Genomic DNA, 19952 nt, shown 5'->3' on the forward strand with positions numbered 1-19952 from the left:
CTCGAGTGTCGGAGCCTCTTGCAACCGGGACATTGGCCAGTTCACTTTCATCCCATATTACCGAACTCATGTAGTTGGGATTTGAACGGCGTTGTTAAGTAACACCAGGGGGCCATGTTATATGAACCGGCTCATCTGAACCCACCCAGCTTTGGTCATCGAGCCATTGTCTAGCTTTATGATTACAAAGACAACGAACTAAATCACCTCGTCTGCTAACCTTGAAACAGATCATGGCTTCAAATTTGGCTTCGTCAAGCTTCGGTCAACGACTGCTGCCAATGGTAGTAGACCACGCTGCGCAAAGTGAGCCGGATCGTGTCCTGTTCTGCACTCCACGTAACAACAGCCCTTCTCAAGGTTACACAGAAGTTACAGCCAAGACTTTCTGTAATTCGATCAATAGATTATGCTGGTGGCTTGAGTCAATTTTGAACTCTACAGCAGGGTCCAAAACGATAGGCTATATTGGGCAAAGTAAAGTCTTTAGCAATATTGACAGAATTTTATATTGATGCTTTCTTAGATGACTTGAGGTACTTCCTAATGATGATTGCGGCAGCAAAGACCGGGAACAAGGTATGATCCATCATCCTCGATACGCCTTTTTCTACGTGCCACTGACAGGTTGTAGCTCTTGCTTTCCTCGCCTCGGAACAGCGTTGAAGGGCACATTTCATTAACTAAAGAGTCCGGATGCGAGTTCTGGTTTACTGCATCAGGAACCGATAACGATGGTTTCATAAAACAACTTCAGATACCATCTGCTGAAGTACCAGACTTACCTGACCTTTTGAGTTCCACTGTGGTTCCTTTGTATCCTTACGAGAAACAGTTTCACGAAGGGTATTCGGATGTTCTTGCGTTGCTACACACCTCTGGCTCCACGGGACTGCCAAAGCTTATACCATTATATCTCGGTACCGCAGCGACTATCGATGCGTTTCATGTCATGGAACCCATTGATGGAAAAATGCCGAACCCTGTAGAGTGGTAAGGACAACTTCTAATCACAAAGTTTCTTCTTGAAATTACGTTGGTGTATTTTGTTACCCACTCACTACTCTCCCAATATTGAGTCACATACAATTCATCTCGCCCCTAGCCGGAACGAGCAACTAACTATGCTTACCACCAATAGGGCGGGTACAAGGATGTTGTGTGCGATGCCTCTCTTCCATGTAAGTGTCAAATTGTGTTGCGCACTTCGAGGCCTCAGGTTTATAACATCACTTTAGGTTGCCGGTATCTGTCTTGGGCTATTTTCCGCTGTTTTCTTCCGGTGGACTGTCATCCTGCCATCTACCGGACCTTTGATGCAGCATCTAATCGAGGATTCATTAGACAACATCACAGTAGATTCGGCGTTCATATCCCCCAGTGTGCTGCAAGATATTTCTAAATCCCCCCGCATATTGGAGAAGCTCTCGAAACTGAGGTTCATCACGACAGCTGGTGGCCCAGTAGCTCAGTCTGTGGGAAACTCAATACATTCGCGCGTCCCAATATACCAGACAATGGGCATGACGGAAGGACAGTGGCTTGCGTCTGTGGTAACACACCCAGATGATTGGCAGTACTACCGCTTTCACCCACGGACTGGATTTGAGATGCGACCTTACTCGGATACACTGTTCGAATTGGTGTTTGTTAAAAGAGAGAATTTGGCGTCGACTCAACCAGTTTTCGTCACGTTTCCAGATCTTGACACCTGGGAAACAAGGGATTTATATTCTCGCCATCCTACAATCTCGGGCCTCTGGAAATACGAAATGCGCGCAGACGATCTCATTGTGCTGTCTAATGGGGAGAAGTTCAACCCGCTGGCAGCTGAAGGGGTATTGATCAGTCACCCATGGATATCATCAGCGTATATTACGGGGAGAGGTCGATTCCAGGCCGCCGCATTGCTTTATCCAATTGCGGACCTTAAAGCATCCGATCTTGATATCATCGACAATGTTTGGCCTACCATTGAGCACGTCAATACGATTCTCCCGGGATTTGCGCAGATCCACCGAGACTTTGTTACGATCGTGCGAAGCCCATTCCCTCGAACACCTAAAGGAACATTATCCCGGAATGATACGGAAAAGGAGTTCGCAAAGGAAATTGAGGATATGTACCGATTGCCCAGTGATTGCCAGCCTTCCGTTATTATTGATGAAGCCAGCCAAGAAAGCATTCGTGCTGGAATCAGGGACGCAATCCGAGTCGTGTCCAATGTCGCAGAGATCGATGACGATGATAACATTTTTTCCAAGGGTTTCGACTCCCTTCACGCTATCCGGCTGGAGAGGCTTCTCAAGGCATCCTTCGCCCAGCGCATCAACGTGAAAGCTAATACGATTTACCTACATCCTTCCATCAAGCAGCTAAGTGAGGCAGTATGCATATTGCTTCACCAAGAGAAACTTTCAAGATCCCAAGACAGTACGTCCAATGGGCTTATAACGTCTCAGATGGTCTCAAAATACCTGAATTCGTTTGAAAAAGGCAGGAAAGAACTAGAATACATCGTGCTTACCGGCACAACTGGCTCAATTGGTCCGTATCTACTAGATATATTCTCCAAGAGTGGCCAGGTTGGAGGTATCTGGTGTCTCAATCGCAGCGAAAATGCACAGGAGAAACAAGTAGAGCTGGCCAAGGTAAAGGGTCTCTCACAGGACTGGGACGGTAAGGTCAAGTTCGCCCAGTGCGATCTTCCATCAGAGGCTCTTGGCTTGAGTCACACAGTCCTTCAAGAGATAAAAGATCGAGCTACCACCATCATACGTGAGCAAGCTCCTGACTTGGAAACGCAGATCTTTTGCTAAGTTTCTCACAGACAATGCCTGGGAGGTCAATTTTAACTTACCACTAGCTGCTTTCGAGCCTCACTTCATTGGTCTCAGGGAATTAGTCAATATTTGCCAAAACACACGAAACAAGGTCAGGTTTTACTTCACATCGTCTATCAGCTCTGCGATGAACTGGTCATCCAACAAGTCAGGCCCAGTCCCAGAGGCCGAAATTAGTAATTTCGATGCCCCTATAAATGGCTATGGGGCATCGAAATTGGTCGCAGAACACCTGCTCCATACGGCGGCGAAAGCAGGTGGACTGAACTTCTCATCCTTACGAGTTGGTCAAGTTGCAGGGCCTGTCCAAACGCTTGGCAATGGCGGCGCGTGGAACAGACGAGACTGGTTGCCAGCAGTAAGCAATAAACAGCCTCTTATACTTTCTTCCTTTCTTGTTCCTGAATCCGCCAGCCAGCATTCTCCTGTACAGAACTGATCTTCTAAATATAGTTGATTGATGCTTCTGCTTATCTCAAGATGCTACCATCAGATTTGGGATCTGCTACCAACCTTGATTGGATCCCCGTCGATTTGCTTGCTGAGATTATCGGACAGCTGGTGGTGAGACCAATATTGGGAACGCGTGCACCGGAAATGTATTACAACATACTCAACCCTAGGAAAAGCTGTTGGAGTGATGTTCTGTCGATCATTAAGGGTCGTTTGGAAACAGCAATGTCCGAAAACATACAGGTTGTCCCATTTCAAGAGTGGATAAATTGTCTGCGAGATGCTGACGCCTCTATTATTCGTGAGGCTGATACTGGGTCTTCTGAGACTGCGAGAAAGGCTCAGACTGGACTCATGCTCATTTCGTTCTTCCAGAACCTGGCGGATAAAGGCTCTTCGCCAGATGTAGGTGCATATGCTGGCATTCAGCATTTGGATTGGGCCATGAGCAACTCATTGTCGCAAAGTACTATTCTTGCCAATTTGGCACCTGTATCTGAAGCCTGGTTTGATGCTTGGTTACAACAGTGGGGCTATTGAAATTTTGGGGTCGTTCGGGGTACTAAGATAGAACTATCAAATGCCGGAGAGTGTGAACAGACAATCGGTAGCCATTTCAAGACATAGAAATGCGTATGAGATGTACATTGTCAGGTTATGTGTGGTGTATGCGCGCAAGACCATAGTACTGGTACGTTGGCTAGAAGCTATCAGGACCAACGCACAAGTCAATCATACGATTTAACTAGGCAACAAATCATCCCCCTGCGGCTGCTGCGACAAGTGCGAACGGCAAAAGTCGTTAAGGAAAGAGAGAAGGCTCTACTTTAGCCTCATATCTCAGCACTGCAAACATATTCATAGTTGACAGAATACGTCGTAACGAATCGTTACCTCGAGCCTACCTGTCGCACGATGAAAAGACCCACCACCGCGAAAATCCTTCAGTAACCCCGCCTCGATAATATCTTGGCTGTAGGAATAAGCAGAAGGCACCAAATACCATCTTCTGCCATCCATGCTTAGATGAAACCTACTATGCGCAAATCGTATGTTGTGTTCGTTTACGTGTTCAATAGCTCACTATAACATGCAACCTGCTATTACCCACGTAGATGCAACGCTGCGGGCGGGGGTTCAAACCAAGCTAGGGTGGGAACCCCTTCTACTGTATTTACATGAGATTGTGCATTAGTGCAACCTAACTTGAAAGTGTATTGAACAATTAGCACTGTCAGCTCCGCACCAATCGGAGCCCAGACTTGGGAGGATGAGAACTAATGAGAACACTCCGCATTATGCGAAGCATTCCAGAGAAGATTGTGCAATTTACTTCGCAACAGGCCTCTATTGAAACACGTCGTACTTCATGTCTCAAGTCTTAGCAAAATTTACAATTATCCGACATTGGCTACTCTAGAATGTAACTCGATAACCTGCGTATATCATGGTTATAAACGTAAACTTGGCCCATGCCTACGGAACGTTGGCAGAATTGCATAGAGCTTGAATACTGGGTCTCCGGTACTGTTCCCTGCTGGATCATCGCTGGGAGCATTGTAGAACTCCATTCATACTCGGTATTTTCACAATTCGCCGGGTTTTTGGGAATAACTCTGCATGCCCGGCCGGGGGCACTCGGAACCAGCTGCATAACCTGGCGCGGCTGGTGGGTCATCGGAAGGTTATCTCTCTGCCTTCCAATCCACTGAAAGCCTCATTGCTCGGAATTTTGTTTACATACAATTTTACAAGAAGAAAACGCAGACTTGGTGTCCGACTGGCTGACTCGGTCACTGGAGTCTTGACCTTGACTGCATGTGCCACTGTAGCGAACCGATATCGACTGACTTGAGGTCGAAAGTCTCCAACTTTCTACACTATATAGTAAACACAGCAGGAGCTCACGACTGGGTCGAAGTTTTTGTAGTAAGCATTCCGAAATAAAATAGATAAAATATTTGCACACATCTAAATTCTTCGTCCGTGGACAAGCAAACTACTTGGATCACCGCAGAAATGGCAAATTCTGAACGTGCTTGCTCGCAGGTTTTCTGCATCCAGGATCTGAAAGAAGCTGCATCGCAAAAGATGTCCAAGATGAATAGGGGTATAATCTACATTACCTTGCGTCATCGGCATTGCTGATGCCAACGCAGATTATTACAACGGCGGAGCGATGGACAACATAACGTGAGTTGCGATAACGACAGACCCAGTGCCATCAGACTAAATGAGCCATACTTGGTAGCCTGGCGAACAATGAGGCCGCATTCGACCGCTATTTGATACGGCCTAGAGTTTTACGTGATGTATCGAGTATTGATACTAGTACTAAAGTCTGGGGATCCACTGTGACATTTCCACTCGGGTTCTCTCCCTCTGCAATACAAAGACTAGCACACAGTGACGGCGAAGTCGGCACATCAAAGGCATGTGCAGCCCGCCAGGTACCCATGTGTCTGTCAGGTCTCTCCAATGACCGTCTCGAAGACGTCATCACGCAGAGTACTGATGGATTGACTCCTTACGCCATTCAAATCAGTCCGTTCAAGGATCGTAAGATCATGTCGAACATCCTCTCCCGAGCGCAAGGTAGGTCTTCCCTCAATCGCCCAAGTCATGCTTATGTCACCTTCCGATTAATACCTCCAACTCCTTGTAATAACTAAAACTTCAGCTTACGTCGTCAATTTTAGCTGCTGGGTACAAGGCCGTGGTCTTGACTGTGGATGCACCGATGTTTGGCCGACGGCTAAGCGACTTGCGCAATGGTTTTAAGGTGCCAGATGGCATGACCTTTCCGAATCTTACCTCGCAATCCTCATCAGAGTCTCAAGGTCTTGGGGGCAACGTCCCCGACCTCTCCTTTGGTATTCGTCCATGAGCATTACTTTCACGGATTCAGATTCTCATGAATGCCCAGATACCACAGCCACGTGGGAAACCGAGATTGCATACCTGAGAAGTGAAACGAACATGGAAGTTTGGGTTAAAGGGGGTGAGTTGCCAGCGCTTATACATTGGCCTTTACTAAACTATGCAGTGACAACTCCTGATGACCTTGCACTGGCAATACAGCACGGCGTTGACGGAGTCATAATCTCCAATCACGGTGGCAGGCAATTGGATAGTATGCCTGCAACAGTGGATATCCTTCGCGAGTGTGCACCGATTGCTAAAGGAAAAATACGTCTCGCTATTGACGGAGGCATTCGACGTGGCTCAGACATTTTCAAAGCAGTCGCGCTTGGTGCTGATTTTGTCCTGGTTGGACGAATTGCAATTTGGGGCTTAGCAGTAAGGACACAAATCTATAGCAAGTGCAGGTCGCTAACATGTGTTGATAGTACGACGGCCACAAAGGGGTAGGGTTGGCTATCGATTTGTTGCTCGCTGAGTTCAAATTATGTATGGGGTTGACTGGCTGCAGATCTGTAGCGGACATCAGCTTAGGACATTTGTCGATTTTGCAAAGCAATGGAATCCTGGGAAAGATATAGCAGGTGAGACATTTCAAGGATACAGGAGCTGTTGGTCAGGTGCTTTCCGCTCTTTGTAAATAAACAAGTACATCTTTTACGAATGATCCCTTGAAAGCCCTAGCAGGCCAGAAGTAGATCTGTGTTGCACATCAGAACGGGGATAGAAGCCGAGCACGGTGGATCCGTCTGTGTCCCCGGCAACTTATGTTTACTAAACCTCTATTCAATGCACAACAGGTCTACTATCATGGTAGTGAGCATTCCACCTTCAAGCGAAAGATCACGTATCTTATATCCCTGGGGTGTGCTCTTTGGAGCTTATATAGATGAATCACGGGAAGAATCTCTTTCATGATAGTTTGACTGCACCACAGGTGAATCGCGAATACCCAAAATCCTGTAGTGTTGCAGGGTCTAAAGCTGGGAATGGAAACAAAACCCCTCTTACAAACTCAGTAACAGCAAGTGTATGGCTCTCACACTCAATTCATCAAAGAGAATTAAGAACGTATGGCTACAGACTTAACTGTATTTGATACCGAGCTATCACGCAAGCTGCGATACGAAGATAATACTTCTTCGGAACAAGTTATCTCTCAACTGAAACAAGCAGGAGAACGAGCACGTGGGGCAAGGCCCTTAATGAATCCAAGTCCAAGGACTGCGTATGCAGAAGTCTAACCTCAGAAAAGTTCCGCCTCATTGCAATAATGTATCTGAGCCTGAAACATTTCAAAATCGACATCTAAATCCGTCTACCCATCCCTTCACGTGCTCGAGATGAAATTATCGTCCAAGCCAGCGATCCATTAGCACCGTCGGTCTCGGTTCATTCATTAGTCAACAGTTCTGCATGTAACTGGTTGATGGCACGTGTGGCATCCTTCGCTGGGATAACGCAAGAAATGTTGATCTCGCTAGCTCCTATAACACATTAAAGTCACCACATAATTCAACTTAATAGTATGTCCGGCTATAGTTAGACGTACCTTGAGAAATCATTTCAATGTTGACCTGTTCATCCCCTAGAATCGCGAACATTCGCCCGGCCACACCGGTCATATTTTTTAGTTCCTCGCCCACCAGGCTGAGTATAGCCATGTCGGGGAGCACATTGACCTTTCCCGTTTCTGTTAGTTTCGTACATGCATCCTCTAATTGAGTGACCTCCGTGTTCGTTCTACTGATAGCCATCGAAATGCAGACTTCAGAGGTAGAAATAAGATCCACCGAAATACCCTGGTCTTCTAGGATGGTGAAAACCTTGGCGAAGAATCCGTGGGACATGGACTGTTTGTTGCTACAAATGTTGATGACGGTGATACCTCTCTTGATTGTGATCGCGGTGGGTTTGCTCGAAGTTATTTCCGATAAGCACGCGTTTTCGGAAGAGTCTGTACGCTTCATCTGTCGTATACAGTGCTTGACCATTTTCTCAGCAACTACAGTGCCTTCGCTTGCTGGATTTTGCACATTTTTGACACGAATCTGGATGGGGGGCTCGGCTTGTATGGCTAGGGCCAGGGCTTGATGGTGGATGACTTCGGACCCGTAGAACGTCAACTCAGCTGCCTCTTGAGGAGTTATCGTTGGCAAACATCTCGCCTTCGGTACTTCTGTCGGGTCAGCAGTGAATATACCGTCCACTTCCTTCCATATCTGGACTTCCTTTGTCTGGAGACCAACCGCGACTAGAACTGCGCACAAGTCGGAATAGCCTCTTCCGATACCGCCGTTCGTCAAGCTGCCTGGGACGGCGCCAAAGAAGCCAGTAATGATGGGTACTTTGCCATTACATGCCGCCACGCGTTTCCCGAAAATAACGGCGGCATTTCGGAAGTAGATTGGTTTCAAGCTACCCGAACTGCTGGCGAATATAATTTCAGACAGATCTACGTATTCAGCCTCAATCTTTCTGTCTCTCAATATAGCCATCATGAATCGACAGCTGAGTTTTTCGCCTAAGCTGACCACCTTATCTTTCGACCTGCCATTGATGTCGAGATCAAAACTGCGAGTAGCATCAACGTAATCAAGTAATTTTTGGCAGTCCTCTTCAATTCGCCGAATAGTCTCTCTTCTTATTTCCGGAGAGTGTACGAAGGATCGTAGTGCAGAAATTTGATCATCTTGAATGTCTCGGACGATACTCCGTAGATTTTCTAGAAGCAAGCTCTGCATGTCGCTGTCATGTGCGGCCGAGACAATCCGTCCCAGCGTCCGATATACCTCGAGTAATCTATATGCGATGAGCACATTCAGTACATATGCATCTAAAAGATAAAATATAGCTTAATTGCGTTCAAGGGTCACGGATATAACTTACCGACTTGTTGTCCCGAAGGCCTTGTTGCTAGAGCTGCGCGCGGAACAGACCACAGCAGGTCTGTAGCCGTTGGATTTCGCACTGATCATGCTCATTAGCCGGTCAAATTGTGCGTTTGGCAATCGAAAAATGGTATTTACGTTATTATGATATCTGCAACCTATAGCGATAAGTTTGAGTAGCTATCATTAAAGAAGACGAGAGGAGATAGAGGTCCAGGACGCACTTTATCTGGGAACTTCCCAATACTGGTCCCTCCAAACTTTTGAACAATCCAAGTATTCTTCCTGAGATCATGCATCTCGGTATATTCCTCTATATATATTGCAGTATTGTGTGGTGGAGTGCTTAATCTTCGTTTTTGGTGTTACAATGGTTGTCAATCTAACATTTCTTTCCAAAGGAAGATAAAACTGAAATTGTTGCCACCGTGCCGATATAAACCAAAAGAGCGAGAGCAAATTGGCACCAGATTTGGGGAATATGTACTGATATGAATAAAAAGTCACCGACCTCCTTTTCGGAAAGCGTCGGAGCAGTATAGCCTATCTGTTGTTCTCGGTAGAAACACCCGAAAGCCACATATTTTAAGCCCGGATGTCAACCTCATTCTTAAGTAACTCATTGGGCTCATCAATGTATGTCTTGTCGCAGACCAAGTCATTTGAGTCATCGCTGATGATTGAGAACTCTTCCGGGCCATACGGCAGCCCGCCTTGGATATCATGACCGATCGGCATCCCAGAAGATGCACCCAAGCCGCCGTTTACACAAAACACAAGACACAATCTGAGAAGTGTTGTCAGCCCAATAGTATGGGAAGAGCACTGGAATCCATCACTTCGTTCCTTGCGATGAGACTGAACATCAAGACCTCGGTATTGCCGATGCAGTTGTTTTCAGTCACAAGTTGGTTTTTATATATAACCGAGACCAAGTCACCAGACTGACTAACCCCAGAGTAAGATAATTGACTAGCTGAACTAGAGAGCAATTTCAATTCTAGCGGCGCTTAAGATACTTTACTTGGGAAGTGGCAGACAGTATCACAGTAGAGCATGGAAAGTTGGTTCAGGGGTTAGGTTCCTGGTGAGAAGCTACCTGTACTAAGCTTGTAGTTGCAACCTAGCGCAGTGATGTAAGGCTTCAACATGTTATTTCTCCAAAATCATTTGCTCAAAAATGGCCAAATCATTGCACGATCAGCGTTCCAGACGCCTGCTTTCGTGAAGACATCCTTCTTTATGATTGCCTTGATCTCTTCCTCACTCCGAGCCTTAAACACCATGATTGTCCCATTCTCGATGGGCTGCTCTCCTTCAACACCATGACGACTTAGCGTGCTGCCAAAGAAGGGCACACGGCCGGCCTTGACCAAGGGTATCGCGTCTTCATTGTGTTCTTTATTGGTGGCCAGTCTGATAGATAGCGTATTCGGATGATCAGGCACGTGGACTAGATAATCTCGTAGAGGCGAGGTGTCCGTGGTGCTCATATTGGGCTAAATGAGTAATGGTGGGCAGAAGAGGTTGCGTTGAGCGTCCCAGGATAACCGTAAGATCAAACAAACTGCGATAGCAGGCCTCTGGCTCCAAAGTCGAGAGGCTCTGTCAGACATATTGTGGGCGAAGCTATCAGAATAATGGAGCTGGTCGGAAGCTTGCTCGGAGACTTTACACACAGCATACTAGCCTGCCGGCTGAGTTTGACTTTCGTTTTCATGCGACTGCATGCCCGATGCGTTTTGAAGGGGTCTCGGAGGCTTTGAGTCGCATAACGATACCGGCATCTGCTAAGCATCCGAAGCGCGTCCGATTGCAGATACCAAGGTTCGTACTACTCACTTGCAGTTATGGCATTATGGTCCGTGGCTGGAAAGAATGCCCTGTTGTTGCTCCATTCTGAAGGACCAAATGCCCCCCATAAGGGTAACAGGTGCTGAATTTGCGGGGCACAGGCCCCAAAATTCAGCGGCCTGGCGCTGGACCACTGATAGTATTCATTACTGGAGAATGAACAAAGTCACACTTAATTTACGCAATGCACATTGGATCTCATCATAGCCAGGCTTGTGATACGATTTGAAATTGATGACTATGACTCAACCAAGGACTGGACGACGATTTACATCAGATGGTTACGGGGTCTGCGGTGTAGCAGAGGTGTGGATGATTCACAGTGCACATCAGCTGGGTTAGGCGATACGTCACAACCTCGCTTGCTCTGCTGGTTTTCTGTCGTAATTAATTGGCAATGTGATGGAGCTTTGACAAATTATATCTCCATCGTTTATTTGGGTTAATGCTCGATTGCGGTAGCGGCTTCTTCTTTAAATAATAGCTGATGAAAGCAGGGCAGACTTTGCAGTGACCTTCTTCACGAGCCCAGTCATCGGATCGTTACTTACAATGTCGAAGACTGACACATCCGCTTCAAACTCCTTCAAAAGCCAAGTGCGTATCTCGATAGCCACAAGACTGTCAATGCCAAGGGATGGAAGCGACTTCCTTGGGTCCATATTTTCAACATCCATCTTGATGATTCTTGCGACACCTTCTTGAAGCTGAGCCAGCACAAGTTCGTAAACTTCATCCTTAGACGTAGTCGCCGCGAGCAATCCTTTCCAATCTTGTCCACCGCGAGTGCCGTCGGTGGTGGTACCCTTCCGATCTAATTGACGGATAACAGAAAATCTGGAATCCGCAAACCAGTACGGATCAGGAGCTCCCATCTCTTCTAGCTGACCACCAGTAGAGAGCCCCATGGCCACCTGCGTGGGAGTCCGTCCTAAGACTGCTGCTTTCACTATACTGAGAACATCGGTCTCGTCCATACTCAGCAACCCGCCGTCTTTCAATAGTTGAAAAACTTCACTTCGCTCGGTCGAAACACCAATGCCGACTACCAAGCTAAGATTAATGCTAGTCGCGGCCAAGCCTGCAGCTGCGCGATGATTCATAAGCGCATCTTGGTACGTATTGCCTATGAACAGGATCAGTCTCAACGTGATTTGAATAAAGTCATACACGATTCATACCTGCATTGTAGTTACCCTGGCCTCGCGATCCAATGATGCCTGCGATTGATGACAAGCAAACGAAGAATTCCAGGTCTGCAGGCAGGACCTCATGAAGGTTTCGCGTTGCCCGTACTTTCGGACGGAGAGATAGATTCCAGTCCGTAGCCGACATGTTGCTGTAGGTGGAATCCTTGTCCGAACCGTTAGATGAATGAGCAAGTTCGAGGCCGGGAGGACTTACTCTCAGATCCATTGCACAGTGGATTACTCCCTTGATAGGTGGGAAACGTTGCTTCACCTCATTGATTGCAGCCAGTAATTGTGACTTGTCAGCGACATCACATGCAATGGTAGTTGCAGAGGTACCCTGAGACTGGAGGCTCTCTATCAGAAGCTGAGACTCTGAGCGGGAGCTCCCCGATCTTGCCAAGAACACCAGATTCCTGGCTCCCATCCCTGACAGCATTCTTGATATGGATTGGCCGATACCTCCAAGACCACCAACAAGGATGTATGTGCTGCCTTCAGGCAGCCGAGAGGTTTCAAGGCCTTCAGGAACCACCTGAAAATAGGATTAGCAGGTTTGAACCACGTATTCCAATACAAACTCACCGGAATTATGTCATCAGGCCCTGGACACAGGACAATTTTGCCAATGTGGCTCCCACTTTGCATCAGCCGAAAGGCCTTTTCCGCATCCCCAAATGAACAGATGGAAAGGTTCCTAAAAGGGGCTATTGCACCTTTCCGCGTAAGTTCAACGACCTGATTTCCTATCTTTTCGAAGCGGTCTGGGTATTGTGTGACTTGTGCGAGAATATCAAGGCCAGCGAAGTTAATATTCCGCAGAAAAGGCCGCATCTCGAGGCCTGTGTTATCCAAAATATCACGTTTTCCAAGCTCGATAAATCGACCGAAAGGTGCAACACATAACCACGTCTTTCGAAGCGCTTCTCCCGCCAACGAGTTGAGCACAACGTCAACACCCGTCTGGCCCGTCATACGTAGGATACCTTGGGCGAAGGAATGGTCACGGCTGTTGAATACATGCGTTTCATCTATCCCATACTCATCCATGAGGAATTTCTTCTTCTTCTCGGATGAGACGGTCGCGAAGATATCCGCTCCGAGGTAACGAGCAAGCTTGATTGCAGCCTGCCCTACTCCACCCGCAGCTGAGTGAATCAAGACAGATTAGCCGCGTTGCAATTTAGCCACGTCAATCAAAGAATGAACGACGGTGGCGTATATGCACATCATTGACGCTGCCTCCTCGTTTCTCAAGTGCTCGGGAGTCTTTTGGAAGGTCCGAGGATCACCTCGTATGCGTGTCTGGAAACAGCCAGCATGCATGCCAAAGACACGGTCGCCGATCTTAAATTTCCGAACACGATCGCCGACCTGAGAAACCACCCCGGCGCATTCGATGCCGAGAGTCGAGTCCTCCATTTGGCCCATAGCCACCATCACATCTCGGAAATTCAACCCCACTGCTTTGACCTCTATCTCAATATGATCATCCGCTAAGGTTCCGGACATGTTCGTTTCGCCGACATACTCCAGGGTGTCCAGTAACCCAGCATCTCGGATGCAGAGTTGGAGATCTCTCCCAGCCCGCCGAAGTGGAATATCGACAGCTGGGAGACGACTTTCAGATCTTGACGAGTCCAACAGAGTCTTGAGCTCTGGGTGGGGAACTAGACGTTCCACGAAAATAATGCCTTCCCGAGAGATATATTCTGAGTCCATCGACTCCTCCAGACTCTTACGGGAGAGTGTTCCCATGATTCGGCCGATGATGCTCATATTCGAGTCTGTCATAAGAGGTGCTCTTGGATCAAGTCCAAGTGTGGCGAAAGATAATTCTGGGTGCTCGGCTCTAATGGTCCTTCCAAGCCCATCGGCAAGACCGGATTTGTGGTGGGCATCAAAAACCCCGTCCACAGTCAGCCACAATGTTCCTGTCGCATTGAGAAGCAAGGAACGCATTTTTGAAAACAAGTCCTCGTTGAGAGTTTCGAGAAACGATGCATCGAAATCGAGCATCGCAAGGCATAGGTACGGTGATGGCTGTTCGGGCATGTCGGATAAGGACGCCGTGAAAACATCGTAGCTCAGGCTCCTCAACGTTTGCTCTACTTGGGTAATCAAGTCACTCAGCTCTTGCGATTGTATTTGCGGAGTCGCTATCAAGACCTGTCGGACTGGAGGTTCCACGATTGACGTCTGTTGTGCAACAATGAAGGTTGACGGCGAGTCAGCTGCTCTGGATGAGTCCGAAATGTTGATATTCGTCGTGAAACCTGCAGATTGGAGCATTTGATCAATGCCATTGCCACGGGGAGACTCTTTTGGCTCTTTGGTCTCTAATGAAAGTAGTTGCGTCAGTATTACGATCCTGTAAACAGTCTATGATGTACCTACCATACGGGTGGTAAGTGGAAATTACGTCGGTGTAGTTACCCAAGATCCCGACTACCAACAAAACTCCCCAGCTACAGAGATTTAGTACATTTCAAACAGGGTTTTGGGAAAGCGATGATGATTCACTTACGGTTTCAAGAGCTTTCTCCAATGCTCCAAATCAATCCCGTCATCGCCATGTTCAACACTTTTGTCCCAGACCACGATGTCGTACGAACCCTCGACAAACCCATGCGAATGAATATTGGAACTCTTCTGTTGGACAGAGTCAATGCTATTCATATCCTCCAATGGGTTGACGAGAACGTAAGAGCCCACGTATTTGGTTGTCTTAGCTTCCACCGGCAAGGATGCCAAGAAGTTCGCAAGCAGGCCTTCAGTCGAAGTATTGTATTCAAGGATATCCAAACCCGGGTGTTTATGTGCGAATAAGGCCACGTAGCGTTCCAGAAATGGATTAACAGACTGCGGTATACCTGCGCCATTGTCGGGCGAAGACGTCTTTTCTTGCCCTTGCTCGATGTCACTATCGGTAGATTCAGTCAAATTCGATAATTCATTGCTAATCAATGAACTCTCTCCGTGTAGCGTTGAGACCGGGCCTCGTAGGAGTGTTTCCAGCTGGGAAGCATCTGCCAACTCCACGTCAGGCGCCATGATCGGGATACAAGGGACGTGCCCGAGAGAATGTCCCCGGCTCAAGCTTGAAGCTTTACTCTCGGTTTTGCTATCTGTTGCCGCACCACGAAGAGGTACGGTCTGGCATCCCTGGAGGATGATCATCGGTTTGGCTAGGTCATTACCAAATGCTACAACATCACTCATCATGTTGAATTGGCCATGATTTCTGGAGGAGCTGTATCCGAAATACTCGGTCCCTTCGGAGGAGTCGAAGTCTGCCGAAACGTATAACGATGCAGTGGAAACAGGGACTCTTGCTTTAATTGTGTCCCCATATCCCGTGCTAGAAATCAAGAGGTGTACGAAGACATCCAAAACTGCAGGATGGATTAAGTGAGGTGGTTGGAACTTGCTGGGTGTCCATTTTCGTGTATCTGGAACCTCCATGGTAAAATGGGAACTTGAGTTGAGTATGTTGAGCCTCTTGGCACCTCTGAATGCTGGCCCTAAACTGAAACCTGACTTATCCATCTGAGAATAGTTAGAGAGTATCCATCACTAGACGGAGACATCCGTTTCAACTCACCTGGGTATAGAAGGCAGCAGAATCAAGCGTTGGTAAGTCAGCTTGTACGATGCTGTCGTATAGTCCTTTGAGTTGCGATCTTCTCTCGCTCTCCTCGTCGACAAAGCCTGCGTTCACTTCCTCCCGGTACGAGTTTGCAATCAGTCCTGTACAGTTGATCGTCCAAGCACCGCTCTCGTTACGACTGGATACTTGAAATTCGGTCCAATGCGATGTTATTGTATGGCATCCAGTGCGCCATGGCGAAAGTTGTAATCTTGTTTCAACCGTCTGATCGTTGGGCACGACTACTGCACTGCGAATATTGACATCACGTATGTGATAGCCCGAAACATCCTGTCGCGTCTCAGTTTGACGCATTGCCTCTATTGCCATGACAATCATGCCAGCCATGGGATAGATGTTCGTGCCTTGGAACTGGTGATGTTCAATCCACGGCTGTTCCGAGATCCGTAAATAGTTACGCCAGCAAGGTTCAGACTCGGTTGACCGTTCATCTCTTGCTCCTAGCAACTCAAGCCTAGGATGGTCTCTTTTCTTGTACGCAGCGAGCGCAGCCGATTCATGCCAGAAGCTGTTCGATGTATTCCACGCGTATGGAGGGAGATCCGTTAGTGCAGACATGACGACCTCAGTATCTTGGTAACCATTTGCCAGCGAAAGGTTCACCTCGTGACCAAGAACCTGCAATTCCCCAACTACCTCTAAACATGTTTGGACAGAGTCCTCGCCACGTTTGATTACTGACAAGTACCGATAGCTGGAGTCCTGTGCACCGAGGCTGCCCATAATCTGTTTCAGAGGACCCTGGAGTGCAGCGTGCGGGCCTATCTCAATCATCACGCCTGAATTTCCCTTCTTGGCTGAGATATTTCGTTTTCCTAAAGCTCCCGTCTGCATTGCTGCTGTTACGGCTCCAGAAAAGTTGACGGGCTTTATCAAGTTCGCTACCCAGTATGCAGCACCGAGTTGACTGCCCTCGATTACTTTGGCCGTGACTGAAGAGTACATGACAACTTCCGGGAGGCCATCCTTAGCCTGGCAACTATCTTCCAACGAGCGAAGATACTCTTCTGCAATTGCCTCCATGTGATGGGAGTGATATGCTGTTGATACCCGAAGCTTTCTTGCAAAGATTCCGTCCGCTTGTATAAGTTTTGTGACCTCATCTATACCCTCCGTATCGCCCGATAGTGTGACATTGGAGGGACTATTGATACAAGCTACCACAACCTTTCCCATGGTTGTTCGGGTAATGTATTGTTTGGCAAGTTCGGGGTCCAAACCAACGGCGGCCATTGAGCCTGTTTTCGGGATCCCGCTCGTTAGAAGGCCCCTAAAATAAGAAGCTTTCATTGCAGCTTGTTTGTCCAAAGAGCCCTTCGCATAGGCTGCTGCAATCTCTCCACTCGAGTGACCAATGACTACCTTGGGGCGTATGTTAAATGAGGTTAAAAGGTCGACTATTGCGAGTTGCAAGGCGGTACAAGCTGGTTGACTGATCTCAGGGATGTCAATTCTCGATGTGTCGGCGCTGCGATTCAACTCTTCGATCAGATCCCAGGAACTCCCAAATGATTTCAGATACGCGTTTGACGCATTCAAGGATTGTTGGAAGATCGTGTATCGGGATAGATATCGTCCCATTGCAAACCATTGGGCACCCTGGCCAGTAAAAATAAAAGTAAGTGCATGCTGTTTCGAAGCTCGTGTAACCCTTCTTGACGCAGCAGAGAGAGCCTGTCGTAGATCTTCCATACTCGAGGCCAGGCAGTATGTTTTCCAGGATAGAGTCGATCGTTTCTCTGATAGGGTGTACGCCAGACGATGCAGGAATATCTCCTCATTGTCGACCTTTCCTTCCACATCGTCGAGATAGCTCTGGAGTCTTTGGCAAAGGCGAACAACACCCGACTGCTCATGAGATGAAAGAGTGAACATCCGTGTTGGACTGCCTCTGCCGTTAGCTGCCTGGCCCAACGTAATAGCTCTAGGTATACCATTCTGGACACTAGTGAGCTCATTGTGGGATCCATTTAGTGTCAAGTCCTCTTCAACCCTGGTGTTATGATGGCCGGCAAGTCCGTGGTTCTTGAAGAAGTGATAAGCATCATCAAGTACACAGTGTGCATTTGCCCCACCATAGCCGAAGCTGCGATGGTCAGTATTTGGGAACAGATCATATTTTGGTGTTTGCTTTACCTGTTTATACTCGCTCTCCTAAGCCCAAGAGGCCAATTGGTGGTTTGTGTTGGAATGTCGATCCTCCAGTCCTGCAGGCGAATCTTGGGGTTCACCTTTTGTAAACCATGAGTTGGTGGGATCAAGCCGCTCTCAAGACTGTAGATAGTCTTTATAATGCTGGCAATCCCGCTCGCCCCTTCGAGATGCCCTATATTGGATTTTACTGAGCCGACGAGGATGGGATGCTGCCTCGTTGGACCAAAGACGGAGCCAATGACCGAGCATTCGATGGGATCACCCACCTTCGTGCCAGTGCCATGCGCCTCGAAATAGTTGGTATCATCAAACTTCAGGCTAGCTGAAGCATATGTTCTGGTTGATCATAACACGTCAGTGTCCTAGGTTTTATCATATCGCGTAGAGGGTTCCTTTCTGTGCCTCTAACGGTAGTGTGCTCCTGCTATAGGCTAGCCCAGCGTAGAGCTTGCAAAATCATTCGAAAAGAAAAAAGGGCACATCAACATGGTCTTAGTACTTACGACCGAATCAATTCCTCTTGTCGCTGAGCCGAGGGCTGCGTGATTCCCATAGTTCTACCGTCTTGGTTGATCCCTGTTGCTCTGATAACGGCGCGGACGGTATCGCCATCTTGGATAGCCTTATCGAGTCGCTTCAACACAATAAAGCCACCTCCTTCTGCCCGTGCATACCCATTTGCTTGGGCATCAAAGGAGTGGCATTTATTGTCTGGACTAAGGAATGACATGGAGGACATGAAAACACCGAAGTTCGGAAGTAGATGCAACCCTAGACTTCCAACCAATGCCTGATCAAGTATTAGTGGCATGTTATCAGAACCATGTGGAACCCCATACCGAGTCGCACTCGCCATTGCGGATGCTCTGACTTGCGAGATGAAGTGCAGTCATTGAGGATGAACAAGCTGTGTCAATCGTGACACTTGGACCCTTCAGGTTGAAGAACCATGAAATTCGATTTGAGAGCAATGCTGGCCCTGTACCAGTGGCGGTGTATTTTCTTCATGACCGTTAGAGGGTATACTACAACGGACCGCTAATACTTACGGGCTACTATCCATGTCATATGCTTGCATGTCCCAGTAGTCGTGCTGGCATGCTCCCACGAAACAGGACATGTTCTGGTCTGCTATATGATCCATCTTCAAACCAGCTGCAACACGTGGATTAATCTCAAGACTCTTCCACAGATATATAATGCTCACGTACCATTTTCAAGACCTTCGTATGCTAGTTCCAGAAGAATCCGTTGGACCGGATCCATGCCTTTTGCCTCTTCTGGGGTGATGGAAAAGAACCCGGCGTCGAACCTATCGACGTCCTGTTTCAGGAAATAACCTCCTTGAGTGTTCATGGACCCTGCTCTTCCGCCATCTGGGTGATAAAACCCTTTTGCATTGAACCGGGATTCTGGCACTTCGCCTAGAGCATTTTTCCCATCCCGAAGCAGATCCCAAAGTTTTCGCGGCGTTGTACCATCGCCAGGGAATCTTCCAGAAACACCTATTATGGCAATTGCTGCAGAGTATGGAGTTTTGCTCTGACAGGAAGTTACACCATTGGGGGTCCGATCCGGTCGGGTTGGCTCCTCGGTTTTATTGGAATGGGCGTTGAAGCCGCCATTGGTGTGGCCATTGGAAACTCCAATTGATGTACCGTTAGCAGCTTCGTGTGAATCGACAATGGAAGGCATCGTGATACTGATCAAGAAATTGAATCTTGAACAGCAAGAGTTTCGCCTTGCAGCAGTGGTGTCCCTCTTGAGTTATGAAGGAATAAGCAGAGGACAAGCCGGAACATCATACCCAATACGCAACCCATGTCAGACTAGTCACCAGTCGCTTGATAAACTTTGCCAATAATGCAAAGCCGTGGCCAGCATCGGGCCTAACGTTATGGAGAACAGGCATTTTGGGTGCTGGTCCTGTTCGGATGTCCTCGATTAGGTTGATTCGGAGGCTGGTGGGAATAGC

General features: G+C 47.7%; 5 protein-coding genes across 5 annotated transcripts; 2 read left to right on the forward strand and 3 right to left on the reverse strand.

Moving 5' to 3' along the window:
• Positions 1-546: 546 nt before the first annotated feature.
• JN550_005496 (uncharacterized protein) lies at positions 547-3836 on the forward strand (the record flags this gene model as incomplete). Its single annotated transcript, XM_049317130.1, has 6 exons — positions 547-579; positions 635-993; positions 1142-1181; positions 1239-2778; positions 2831-3201; positions 3297-3836. 6 exons carry the CDS (start codon positions 547-549, stop codon positions 3834-3836), a joined length of 2883 nt encoding a protein of 960 aa, XP_049172509.1.
• Positions 3837-5315: 1479 nt separating this feature from the next.
• On the forward strand, positions 5316-6752 carry JN550_005497 (uncharacterized protein; the record flags this gene model as incomplete). The annotated part of the gene is made up of 8 exons (XM_049317131.1): positions 5316-5406; positions 5456-5489; positions 5548-5891; positions 5996-6169; positions 6223-6297; positions 6343-6596; positions 6647-6664; positions 6738-6752. The coding sequence occupies 8 exons, from the start codon at positions 5316-5318 to the stop codon at positions 6750-6752; spliced, it is 1005 nt and encodes a 334-aa protein (XP_049172510.1).
• Positions 6753-7610: 858 nt separating this feature from the next.
• Positions 7611-9408, reverse strand: JN550_005498 (uncharacterized protein; the record flags this gene model as incomplete). Its single annotated transcript, XM_049317132.1, has 5 exons — positions 7611-7705; positions 7771-9020; positions 9108-9188; positions 9248-9267; positions 9334-9408. 5 exons carry the CDS (start codon positions 9406-9408, stop codon positions 7611-7613), a joined length of 1521 nt encoding a protein of 506 aa, XP_049172511.1.
• Positions 9409-10275: 867 nt separating this feature from the next.
• JN550_005499 (uncharacterized protein) lies at positions 10276-10602 on the reverse strand (the record flags this gene model as incomplete). The annotated part of the gene is made up of 1 exon (XM_049317133.1): positions 10276-10602. The coding sequence occupies one exon, from the start codon at positions 10600-10602 to the stop codon at positions 10276-10278; it is 327 nt and encodes a 108-aa protein (XP_049172512.1).
• Positions 10603-11436: 834 nt separating this feature from the next.
• Positions 11437-19672, reverse strand: JN550_005500 (uncharacterized protein; the record flags this gene model as incomplete). The annotated part of the gene is made up of 13 exons (XM_049317134.1): positions 11437-12089; positions 12145-12316; positions 12368-12688; positions 12739-13301; positions 13446-14492; positions 14551-14621; positions 14681-15702; positions 15758-17909; positions 17960-18313; positions 18481-18767; positions 18817-18979; positions 19027-19132; positions 19189-19672. 13 exons carry the CDS (start codon positions 19670-19672, stop codon positions 11437-11439), a joined length of 7395 nt encoding a protein of 2464 aa, XP_049172513.1.
• Positions 19673-19952: the final 280 nt, after the last annotated feature.

The sequence above is a fragment of the Neoarthrinium moseri genome (genome assembly GCF_022829205.1).
Source record: "Neoarthrinium moseri strain CBS 164.80 chromosome Unknown scaffold17_Wmoseri_CBS_16480, whole genome shotgun sequence".
In the NCBI taxonomy this organism is placed as follows: Eukaryota; Fungi; Ascomycota; class Sordariomycetes; order Amphisphaeriales; family Apiosporaceae; genus Neoarthrinium; species Neoarthrinium moseri.